A 13,091-nucleotide genomic window follows, 5' to 3' on the forward strand; every position below is an offset into this window, starting at 1 on the left:
ACTGATGTGTGTAAGGAAAAGAGTATAAAAATGGAAAAGAGAAGAGTTGAATTGTGCTGGTTACACTTTGTACTTGCTTTCGTGGAAAATGAAGCTGTTTCTGTTGTATTCTGAAGTCAAAGGATGAAATTCATAGAATAATAACATGCTTCACATTCTGAGTGTCTTGATATGGAACATATCTGTAATTTCTCAAGAACCTATTAAGAAGTTAATTAATTGTATGGGAACTGTTAAGGAGGATCAGAAGGCATGTCAAACGAGAAGGTGAGTGTAGTTCTCTTTTATCAGGCTCCAGCCTCTGCCAGTAGCCTGGTGGATTCCTCAAAATTGGAACAGGCCACAAAAAAGAAATCTTAAAGCTTTGAAACATTTAAAACAAAAGCAAAAAAACCCTTAAAACTCAGCAAAAACAACAGTTAACAAGTACTTCAGGTCAGAAGAGGGAAAAGATCTAGTAAGCAGTTTAGGTAACACTTTCAAGTGTAATCAAAGTAGAAAAATGAAATAACTAATTTTGTTTCCACTGCTTAGATCAGTGACTGTTGTGAGATACAGAAAAAAATACCTACATTCTCCATAGGGAGTTGGAGAAATTGCATTTTACTTTGCCATGAGTCTTTTGCAATGTGATAAAAGTTATGCCGGCGTAGACGGATGTAATGATCTAGTGAGGTTGTCAAAGATTTTCAGTCACATCAGTTTATCACAGGATTCTGCAGTAGTTTTTTTAATAGATACTATGAGTGTTTAAGTGCATATGCATGTGTAATACAGATGCAGGAGAACATGTATATTCATATAGTTTGCTGTAATGTCTGAGTTTACAGCTTGCAGTACATGTTTGCTTTTCCTCTGTTATGGCAGGTCATGGTTTGCTCCCTCATGATGGTTTCTTCAGGCAGTTATATTGTGGTTGCCAGATTTCGGTAACTGGAAAATAGTAAGAACCAGTGCACGATGGAAATATGAATAATAATAAATAAGTTAATTTTTTTCAGATTTTAACCTGTATTATGCAATTTGACAAATAAAGAGATACAATGCATTGTTGCTATTTTCTTTCTAAGGTTAGGGTTTCTGCTTCCTTTACAGCTGGGTTTTTATTCCTGTAAGAACAGAGTTAAGACTGCTGTGGGATGGATTCTGACTGCAGCTTTATTTGCAATGTCAGTACTGTCCCCCTAGCAAAGGAGATGCATCAGTACTTGCAGGAATAAAGCATTTGAGAATATTTAGTCTTGCTTGTAAAGTAGTACTTCCTACTCCAGGCCAAGGGCTAAAAAAATCTCCAGTCCTGCATGGCAGATTTTAATTTCTCATGTCAGCTCATGACTGTCCATGTACACAAAGTTCTGAGTAGGTCCCTGTGTGTCCAGATATGGCTGTCAGTACCAATTATGGCAGTCTTCTTTGTCTTTCCTGTTTCATATCTTCTGAGGATTAGGAAGCTATCAGCTTTTTATTTATGGGAACTGGTTTTGCCTCGTGTTAAGCTTTACACTGTTATGTTAGTAAGCACCATGCAAATGAATAGATAATAAACACTGTGCTGAGACTGTTTGGATAGATATTGCCAAAATGGTCCCAGCCAAGCACTGTTAGTCATTACTTTTTCCTTTTCTTCCTTTTTGTAGGCTGGTTTTCTGTAAAACTTTTCCATTTCCATTGCAGATTTTTATTGTTTAGCATATTTTGCTCATATATTCAACATACATTAACATGTTTACCTAAGAATAGGTCCTTGCTGATAATCAACAAGCTACCACATATAAAAATAAACGAAATCCCCAGTATTGGAGTATTTGTTTGCCTCTGAGGACTCCGTCTGATTTCTCTGACTTTATTCCACCACTCAGAGCACATTGGGGTAGCATCTTGCTTCTCCAACCCAGGTCCATCTGGCCAGGTTCTACCTGGTCCTTGTCACAGGCACTGAGGAACAAATGATAAGATCTCTGTAGGTATTTGATTTCTAGCAATGGATATATTGCTCCTGATTACTCCCAGTCCCTCTTGGTCAAAAGCAAAAGCAAGGCTGGCTCCTGAATTTGAAACTCTCATGTGGTGGAGTGAAGAACTAGATTCTGATTCCTGTGTATTCCGGTTTTGTGTGCATTGTAGGAAAAACTTTTTTAATAAATCAGAAATATTGAATATAGTCATGTAATTTCTGAGATTATTCTCTTGATATTGAAATAGAAATGCAAGATTGTTAATTTACTTGCTCTAGAAATATTCAATTCAATGTAATAAATGTGCTTCCTCTTTAATTAGTAGAATTGGTACTTTCAAGAAGGCATCAATTTAGGCTTATACAATTGCAAAAGGGATAATATTTTTAGAGCAGGATTATTAAAGCAGATGGTGTCTGTGGAGGGGCAAAAGATCTGAAGATCAAGTTTGCTTCAGATAAGCACCTAATTGTTCAGATGCGTTTCTGATTTTTAACAAAGTAGTTGTGTAACAGGTAAAGATCTTGTGAACCCATGTACTTTTACCAGGATTAGCACTTCCTAGATAAAATTTTTAAGTAGTCAGAAGGGCAGGTGTGCATAAAACACACATCTTTTCATTTCAGAGCCTCCAGAGCAATTTTATTCTTTGACTTGAGGGAGCATCCAGTGCCAAATAGGGACATAATAACGTCTTTTTAAAAAATTATTGTAACTGGCTCTCATGTCCTTAGCAGGGATGTCATGTTTAGGAAAACCACGATTCTCTCAGGACTGATTTCTCATTTACTACTTCAAAAAATTATATGTCTCAAGGGAACTTTTAAAGGCATCTTCAACTCTCTTTTTGCTTCTAGTCTAATTTGTTTTGGTATTATGAATCCTACAACTCCCTAATGTATCATGCGAGGTTGCTGAAGTGCATGCTCTTGCTGCAACTGACGTGAAGGAAGGGATACTTGTTTAGGGATTAGTACTGGCCCTTGCTCAGATGTTCCAGACATTTCAATGCAGGCTTTACATTCAGATTTTCTTGTTTATCTGGCAGGTCATTATTTAAGGCCAGCCTGTCAAAATAGGTTAAATATTCTTTGGGAAGCATGGTCACATCTTTGAGACACCACAAATATGTTTAATACAAAAAGATTGGCTTGATAAAAGAAATATGATAAACTTGCATCCCCAAAAATACTTTTTTGCTGTTCCATGTAGAGTTCTAAGAGCATCAGTATGCAATGACAAATCTCATGGCAATAAATTCCTGGAAAAGGCACAGAGAGACACCAGCAAAGCAGTGAAAATGGTTACTGATGATTTGTTCTAACTGCTTGATCTTGTGACATGTCCCACAGATATATGACCAAGATGGGACGCTGCAGCACTTTATTGATGGTGGAGAACCCAGTAAGTCAAGCTGGATGAGGTATATCCGATGTGCAAGACACTGCGGGGAGCAGAACTTAACAGTGGTTCAGTACAGGTAAAGTACGTTTTGATTTACTCAATGCAACAGAATGAAAATGGTTTTACTGAAAACTCAGGCTATAACTGTTACCAGTACTGTTGCCCTTGATTGCAAAGACAGCAGCAGGGCTTTTGTGAATGTGCTCATCCAGGGCAATGCAAAACCTGTAGAGTGGAGCTCCTGGGAACAAATACAGTCCTGTGTCACTCCTGTGACCACCACACTGTGCAGAACTCTCTGCACGTTTTCAAATGGTCTGATCAGAATCAAGCCAACGCAAGCCATCTTCTACCCTTAATAAAGATGCATGCGCTAGAAGGAGAAAAAAGGCAGGAGAGGAGTTTTGAACCCAAAGGCTTTCTGAGAGTCAGTCGCAAGATGCATATACACCTAAACCTTATATGTTGAGTACACCTGCTAGCCAAGATTGCTAGTGCTTGTGCCTTTTATGTTGCCAGCTAAAGAAGGTCAAAATGTGAAGAAAAATGTAAACAAATTATGGTGCATTTTACTTTGTACTCACAAAGAGATCCAGAAAACCCAGACAATGCATTACATAAATACATGATCTCAGCTATAAACAAACCTTTTGCCTCAGAATCAGAAGCAACTGCTTGGCCTTATTAAACACGGTAGGAAGCACATCAAAGAATGCTCCAGGTTTGCCAGTTGCATTGAGCAACCCCAATTTTCACTAGTTGATTTAGAGAGTGGAGTTTCTTGTCTTTAGGAAAAATCATAAACTTATTTAAAGCACCTTTAAAATTAAAAATAAAACATAAAAAAGCAAGCTAAAATGAAATATATATAAAGTTTGGTTATTCCATAGGGTTCCAATTTAACAATGGTAAAATTGTTCAATTGTATTTTCAGCTTTTTTATTCTCTGGCTAGTTGACTAAATAATGCCACAATTAAAAAAAGTAACAATCCTATTTATACACTACAAATCTTTTATTATACCCTTAAATATCTGATATCTATAGCCAAAATCCTGTCGGATTTTAAACAAACACACTGGATAATGAATAAAGACTGTTGTGATGAAAGAGTATTTTTGTAGGTATGTTGTGAACTATTTCTCAGTGTGGCGGTGTGTGCGTGCACACATATATATATATATAAAATAAGAAAAAATATGCATACATATATATAGATGACAAAACTAAATGAAAAGTGAGCATGAGCAAGTCATTACACATCTGTCAATATTAAGTGGATTTTACAACTCTCCTTTCATGATGGAGGTTTTGCTTAGAGTTCCCTCTGTTGATCTGTTTTTGATTACTTCAGATCTTTATAAAATGAACTACAAAAACACAATTTAAAAACTGGCATCCATCACCAGTGACTGCATCCAAGTGTAAGAAAATAGAAAAGTTGGACACTGAAAAACCAGCCTAATTTTTATTGTACATGGATGTCCTCCTCACAGAAAGTCAGCTGGTTTAAATTCATTCTGTTATGATTTGTAATATCTAAATGGAATTTTCTTCAAAGTGCTCTTGATTGATTGACCCTTAGCTGAACGTTTTGTTTTTATTTTGAGGCTGACAATAATGTTTGTTGGCATGTGTTCTGCTTCAACTGCGTTGGGACGCCATGAAGCTATCTTTATGAGTCATCCAACCACAATACTAAATACATGTCAGCAAAGGAAATATTATCTGAAAAGGGAAAAATCCCTTTGATGTACTTCAGCATGCAGAGATTTCTGCGAGTTTTGGAAGCTCTGCACGCTTGTAAGGGACGGTGTACACTTACACTTTTTTTTCCCTGCCTACTCCAAGCCTCACAGACCACCCATTGCTCAAAAACAGTTCTGCTCTTTCAGCGGCAGAGTGTGTCATTTGGTTTTAGCACATTCATTTGCTGGGCTGCTGTGTTTATGTTAAGGGAAGCCAAACTGAGAGATGAAATGTTACGAGGGTGAAGTACAAAGTAGACTCAATTTTTCTCAACTTAGGAGATGCTGGTAATTTATAGCGTGGCTCCAATTTTCATTTTTATGTAACAGTGGAAAGAATTAACAAAATGCGCAGCTCTTAGAAGAAAGAGAGGGAGAAGAGGAGAGGAGGAGGAGGAGGGAAGGAGAGGGGGAGACACAAAGGGGAGTTTTTGTCAGATATTCATAGAAGGGTAGGAAAACCATTCTGCTTAGCTAGCAGTGCCCTCCTGAGACAGGGTGGCAGTAAGCGAGGAAAATAACAAGATAAATGAAATTTTTGCAGCTGCTAGTAAAATATTGAGAATCTGCACTTTTTTATTGATCTTTATGATCCTGTTGCCAAGAGCCACTTTGCGGTGACAAAATATGTTGACAAGTGCATATCTCACTGCCATGAAAAATGTGGTAAAAGATTCTCCTTATGTCTGCAGTGTTATACAAGGAACAAATTGCATCGCTACAGCCAATTCTTTATAGAAAGTCTAAATTTAAGGCCTACCAACCCTAAACACTTTTATCTTGAACTTCAAGCTAACGTTTGTAGCAATTCTTCACTCAGAAAACCAGTTGAGGCCTAACATTTTTTTGGGGGGTCTATAGATGTTTTTCTGGCTTACATAAGCTGTTATAAAAAATGGTCATTTCTTGGTACTTTGACTGTATCATTTTGGTATGTAATCCTTCAGCGAGAGTGAAGTGTTCTTCTTGTATATATTGAATTTCTATCCATCTCACAGGATTGTGTTTTACTGTTCCATGTGAAGCCTAAGGGAAAAGCCACTACAAACTGATAACATTTTTGTTTTATCTTGTGCCTGATTCTAATCTTACACAGTTTTTGCCCCGTGTAAATCTGCTAACTGCAGAAGTATCACTCTAAAGCTATTTACATCAGTGCAAGATGAGGATAAGGTTCTTGGTTTTCTGCTAGAGAGTCTATGATTTTTCCTTTTTTTTTTCCCCTCAACTCCCAGTTCAGTGGTCTAGGAACACCCACAGTCTTTTCCCACAGAGAGATGTGATAAGATATCAAATTTACAGTAACACTAATTTATACTTACTGAAGAATCATTGACATTACCCTCATGTTCCGTACAGGGGAAGATCTTTTGATTGTATGTACAGATTAACCCCATTTTTTTATTTCCCTAAGCCAAAGCTTGTTTGACTCAACAATCCAAGATCTCTCTTTTTGGTGGTATATTTCTGTAATGAAAGGCCACGTCATGCTATCTCAACCGTCTTGCTAAAAGAGCTTACTTAAATGAAAGAACTGTTGTCTGTTTACCACTAAAATATGTTAACTTTAACTTAGATGACAAATGCAAACCTGTTTATATAGCTGAACTTACTGAACTGTGTGCACCACTCTGATGCTTGTACTGTGTGAGCAAAATTTTTTTTTTTAAAGTGATTTTTTTTAAAGTGATTTCTAAAATCACTTTAAAAGGGACAATGCAAGAAAAATCTGCCTTTTCATAAAATCTTGGTGCTTGTAAAATCTTAAGATTAATATATGCTAGGTACAAAGTGCCTGTAAGCTCTCTGTTACCCTATGCTACAGGAACAAAGTCCTTCCCTAATCATAGTTTTGGTTTTAAAATAGTCAGTAAGTTATTCATTTAGTTATCTGGACAAATGCTTCCAAAACAATGGATTTCTAATGTAATATTGTGTATGATAAGAGGAGAATGTTCTAGTCCTAAATTAGGCTTTTTTTTCTTTTTCTCTTGATTAGGTCAAATATATTCTACCGGGCTTGCATAGATATCCCCAGGGGCACTGAGCTGTTGGTGTGGTACAATGACAGCTACACATCTTTCTTTGGAATCCCTCTCCAATGCATTGCACAAGATGAAAATTGTAAGTTCTTCCTTGCATTTCTACTTGTGTAAGCCAGAATTCCTGTTTCATACCTAATCAGCTATATTTCTAGAGTATTTTAAAACGTATTAAACGAAAGTGGTTATATATTTAAGGTAAGCTTGGTGTCTATAAAATAAAACCTTGAGGCTGATACACTTAACCTGTGCAAAATCATAGTATGGTTACCTAAATAAATGGAGGTGTTTGGAAGTGTGCAAGTATGTACAATTAAATAGCAGATTTCCCCCCATGGCAGCCCCGCATAGCTTGGTAGTGCGTAGAATCACTCTTGCTTATAAGTGACTCATTCTTAGTCTATTCTCAATCTATTTGCTTGGCCCTCTCCATTGTTGTCAGACCTATCACAAGACACTGTGTTACCAAAACAGTAATGCATTACAGGTCCCTGAGGCCTCTGTTAGAGGTTCTTCATTCTGTTACCACTGAGTATTTCGAGAAAAGCTTTGCCTGACTGATTGTAGAGATGAGATCCTTGTGGTTAAGAGGTAAAAGCCAGCTTCTCTAGATACAAACTGAGTGTAAGTAGCCTGAAATGACGATGAACCTGCTTTCCATCCTGGCCATCCCCATTTCCATCCATTCTTCTATGCCTTCTCAATATTTTATTTTTAGTTTGCTAAGAATCATCACAAAATTAAGGATGTAACTTATAACACAGACCCAGTGCAATCCAGTGCTGGATACCTTTGTCTCTAATGGGAATGGGTGATCCAAGCATGCCTGCTAGTTTCACTGTTTGTGTGTGAGACTTGATTAGAGCTTGCATCAAAGACGTCTCTTCCATTTTGACAGCTATGTGTATCTATGTGGTGGAAGAAACCGATAATGGATGCCCGATTGACTTTGGTCTAAAGTAACCCTGTGGCTCCCCCTGTTTAATCAATTACATATAAGATGTATTTTTTTCGTCAAGTACTCGGATACTTAAACAGCAATGCTAGGATGAACTTGTGTCTTGTAGCAACTTAAATACTGAACCATGCAGCAATAAAACAGCAAGATAGCAGGGATTAAACTGTCAAAAAAACCCATCCTTTTTCATGTTGAGTTTTCAAATCTGTTGGGCTTGTGAAAAGTTTAAAAGAAATTTAATTACTGGCAGTAATGTTTGCTGATAAAACTCATGCTCTGCAGTGTACAGTATAGAAATATTTTTTCTTTCATGAGCTGAAGCTTACGAAACGTTTATTTGAAAAGCAAAGCATTATGGCTAAAATCTCTAAATATTGTCACTTGCTATTTTGCTGTGAGAGAAACCAGAGTTTCATCCACAGAGAGACTGACGTGAGTACATGAAATTCATCTCTGAGCATGGAGCCAGCTGCAGGCAGGTATATGACTTAAGTGCCTCTTAAGCCCTCAGAGTAGACCTTCTGCTTATCTTTTGCACAGAGGTATTTTCACCCAGTACAGACTCTGCCTATATTCCTTAGGTCTTTATTAACCTGATCTTATTGCTTCTGTGGACTTCTATGAATACAATTTTTTTTTTAAAAAAAGTGATCTGCTTCTTGTGTGGGAATGTTGGGGCAAAATGAAAGTACACAAATTGCCCCTAGAAATTTATCATCATGACTTACCTAAACAGACCTGCAGTTTCTAATCACCTGTTTAGTGGGTGCTATGTACCTACACGGGGATACATACATATAAACACTTTGTGACAGTAACTAAATGTGTGAACATATGTAGACATAGAAGTAAGCATACAACACATTTAATTTAAAAATCTCCATTAAAATATTCTCTCAGGAGGCTGAGCGTGCCAAAATCAGAAAGCATGAGAAAGTACTGGGCCCAGATGGCTTAAGTTATCTTCTTTTTGCATTGTGGTACAATCTTTCATTAGCTGACCCCATTTTTCCATAGGACCCTTGCTTCATTCACTGCATGATCTAGATGGTACCCAGGGAGTGAAGCAGCTGTTCAACTTTCTTCTGTATGTTTGACCTCCTGCCTTCCTTATCATGCAACATCCAAATTCAGCACTAAATCATTTCTTTGTGAGAATAGTGTATTGCATTTGTTGCAGAAGTATCTGATTGCCTCATAAGCCACAGTTAATTGATGATCATAAGACTTTCATGGGACTGGAAACAGTTTTTGTTCTTATTTTGTAGGTGGGAAATTGATGCATGAAGATATCTCTGCCTATACTTTGTATTGTCTCATGGTGATCTAACTGTTATTAGCCTTAATCATACGAGTCACTGTGAAGTCACTGGCTTTGTACTGTGTTGGCTGTGTGACTATTTGTTGAGATGTAATAGTGTAATATCTTTAGTGGCTGCCCTTTAAGAGGATAAGTGAGCTATTCCTGCAGCAGATATTTAAGCCCTGTTGTATCTCAAGGAATGTCCGAGCAAGGAATTTTTTTCCCCATGCCCTCAAAATTCATGCTTGTCTGTGATATAGCAATTGGACATGCTAACTGCAACATACAGAATCAGAGTATCACATGTGCAGCAGCATTTTCTTTCAGATGACAATCCCATTGTTCAATAAATGTATATCACAGTCAGGCTTCTCTGAGTCCTTTCAGTCTCAGACACCCCTTTGCATGAGTTTTCATTTCAGTGTCACAGAATCAACATCATCCATTCAGATCACTGTCTCATTAAAGCCCATTTTTTTGTGCATTATTAAAATAAAGTTGTTCAATTCTAGTGTCAAGAAAATGGATGTTGGTATTTTTTTTGGTGTCTCCCAACACTGTATTACTTTTAAAAAGGCATAAAAAGGATCTTATTTACTTTTCTTGTTTTCTCCCAGTGAATGTCCCTTCGACTGTAATGGAGGCCATGTCCAGACAAGACACCCTACAGCCATTTAATAAAAGTAGCAAACTATCCCCTGCCACTCCACAGCGATCCATAGTATTTCCACAGACTCCGTGTAGCAGAAATTTTTCTCTCCTGGATAAGTCTGGGTCCATCGAGTCAGGATTTAACCAGATCAGTGTCAAAAACCAACGAGTTCTTGCAAGCCCAACTTCAACAAGCCAACTAAATTCTGAGTTCAGTGACTGGCATCTTTGGAAATGTGGGCAATGCTTTAAGACTTTCACCCAGCGGATCCTCTTACAGATGCATGTGTGTACGCAGAACCCTGACAGGTAAAGCCCAGGCTCTCTTTATTTCTGTATCTACTGATAGCCAGATCCACTGCTTTCTTCTTTTATCAAGCTGTTATCATTTCCAAAACCAAACCATTATTAGGGGGAGCCTGTATGATACAATTCATCTACAGCTGTGTGAAGTAAGCCGATAAAAACCATTGCTTGACTTCACTATTTGTAAAAACATTTGGTGCCTAAATGTACAGATAAAAGGAAATAGCTGAGGATATAATCTTGTTTTCAGAATGGTTTGGTACACCTGATGAAGGCAACAAAGTAGAAGGAAAAATCATGAATATCATACACGGAAAAATGAGGTCAAGATAATTAAAAGTCTCTCTGTCTTCCCAAGATAATCTAACTTGCTGCTCAGTGGCTGTCACAGTCATTTCAGGGTTCACCTATAGTGTGCAATGTGTATGAACTTAATTAAGTACTAAGAGGTAATGAATTGGAATTTTTTGCTTAGTACTATTTTTCTTCAGAGCATGCAACCCATAAATCGTGCAAAGCTGTCAAAAGGAAATACCTACTCCACTAGTGATGTGGAGGAAAACAGATGCCACTTATTCAATAAACTAATATCCACACAGAAGAAAAATGTTGACTAGATACCTCAGAGTCAAAGTTGGTTTGAAAGTTTGTCAATACAGAATTTTATGGCCGTGAACTGAGGATGAAATTTAGCTGAACAAGTGAATTAAAATTTCAGGTACTCTGACCGGTGGCACAGTAAATATAATGGAACCATTATTTATGAATCAAAGCTGGTTTATTTGACAATTTTGATAGCTGGCGGACAAAAGACAAAAATCAAATTAATTCAATAAAAAAGGCTGCCCATGTTTCGTCTTTTCTTCAGCTGTGAAGAGGGTTTGAGCAGAACAGCTGAATCCCTAGAATGTTGTTCTAAATGCAGTATTTAATTATGAATTACATTTAACCGAAACACTGCCAAAAAATAGTCAACAGTGAGTCCAGTCCGTGCATGTGTTTGTATGCATGTCTATGTCTCTTTGTGTATGTGGTTATCTATGTGTACACGCACGCTTGTGTGATTCTGTGGATGTGGAGATACTGGAGCATAAATCCCATTTCCCAGGAAGAAATGTCAAGCATGCTAGGGGCAAACTAGATTCCACGCAGATCTTCATAGAATTTGAAGACTTGATAACATTGTGAATGCAAACAAGCCCTTTCAACATTTTCTGAATTTTATGTTGGCCTTAGCAGAAACAAGCATGGTGCTAAGGAAGTTGTAGGACACAACTGCCAATTTAAGTGCCACAATGTAGAATATAGGTCCCAAAAAGTCCACTCTCCTATGTTTCATGAACTCTTACATTTCCACTATTACAGCATCCTAAGCTTACTATAAAGCATAAAATGCTGTGTCAGCGAGCCTAGAAGAGGTATGTTGTGAGCCTCCCCCACATAGTTTTTCAAAAGATTCACCCAACCAGGTGCGATGCCTAGGTTTCATCTCTTCCTTCATTTGAACCTGTGTCTTCCTTTATGAAGAGCCAAGCTGCAGATAATAGTTAATGCAAGAAGAGCCCCTAATGGGGCTGTTCTGTACTGTAAGAGATAGTTAAATATTCATTTTGCCAGAGAGAGGAAATGAGGATAAGTCTATCCTATACAATTAGGTCTGTCATCTTGTCAGTGAAATATTTTACTTTTTATTGTTATTTATTTTTATTTATTTACATTTATTTTCTCCTAAGTATCTTGTGTCAAATATTGCTTGAAACACAGACTGGATTTTAATTCTTCCCCCTTAGAAGTGAACAGACATTCATTAGCAGGTTACTGATTCATGATGTCTTACTGTTTTGTCTCACGTGCCTACCTAATTTGTCCATGCAGAACAGCTTCAACAAGAAAGTGTAGAGCATTTTTGGTTCAGAATACCCTACAGCATAGTAGGAAAATTATCTAGATCAGAAGATAAGTTGGCTCACCCAGCAGCAAAGACAGCAAAGGGTGATTAGAAAAAGGATGCAGTAGATTTGAGGCACATTGGGATGGAGGGGGGTAAGTAAAGACTGAGTTAAAAGCGTTGAATCCCAGGAGCTTTCAGGAAGATTTGAAACATAATAGCTAACGCCTTTTTCTCAATATTGATACTGGCTAATGTAGCTATTTCCTCTTTGGCTTGTTGGGCTTTGTGAAACCTGCTCTTAAGAAACTTTTTCTCTTGTGTTATATAGATAGCATAAAACCTAAACGAGCTTGCAATAAACACTTAGGATCAATCTGTTGCATAAATACTAGATACTGCAGTGCTCTGTTCTGTGACACCTGTGTTCCCTCTGTATGGATAATGGCTTACATCTCTATGTTTTCATTAAATAAATTGTGCAGACTCCTTGTGGAGGCCAGTTTTGTAATGCCTTCTTTGTTCCCACAAGGTGTGCCATCAACATAACTGCTGTAAAGGCTTTTCTCCCCATAGGTCTTTCTTTAAAGCATTATGTGGGACGTCAGTCACATGAATCTGTTTAAGTTTACGGCAATGCATTCAGCATTTGAAATTACCAGAATAACAGTTACTGCAGATCATAACTGTCCTAGGATCTGAGTTCTCATATCGCTGGTTAGAAATCATTACAGGTTGAGCTTACATCACACGCAGCTTTTTGTCTTTTAGCAGGTACCAGTAAATCAGCTGTTTAGTGATACAGTGGCTAGAAAAGAGTTGTGTTTGTTTGGTTTC

The 13,091-nt window shown here is 37.5% G+C and overlaps 1 protein-coding gene across 1 annotated transcript in view; it reads left to right on the plus strand.

Annotated features, from left to right (window-relative positions):
• The window catches only part of PRDM6 (PR domain containing 6), a 63,943-nt gene that overhangs the window by 36,182 nt on the left and 14,670 nt on the right, over positions 1 to 13,091 (plus strand). The window contains exons 3-5 of the mRNA XM_009698135.1: positions 3,308 to 3,435; positions 7,106 to 7,230; positions 10,027 to 10,369. Of these exons, the coding sequence (XP_009696437.1) occupies positions 3,308 to 3,435; positions 7,106 to 7,230; positions 10,027 to 10,369 (596 nt within the window). The remainder of the gene's footprint in view (positions 1 to 3,307; positions 3,436 to 7,105; positions 7,231 to 10,026; positions 10,370 to 13,091) is intronic.

Source organism: Cariama cristata, unplaced genomic scaffold (genome assembly GCF_000690535.1).
Source record: "Cariama cristata isolate BGI_N322 unplaced genomic scaffold, ASM69053v1 scaffold18080, whole genome shotgun sequence".
Classification (NCBI taxonomy): domain Eukaryota; kingdom Metazoa; phylum Chordata; class Aves; order Cariamiformes; family Cariamidae; genus Cariama; species Cariama cristata.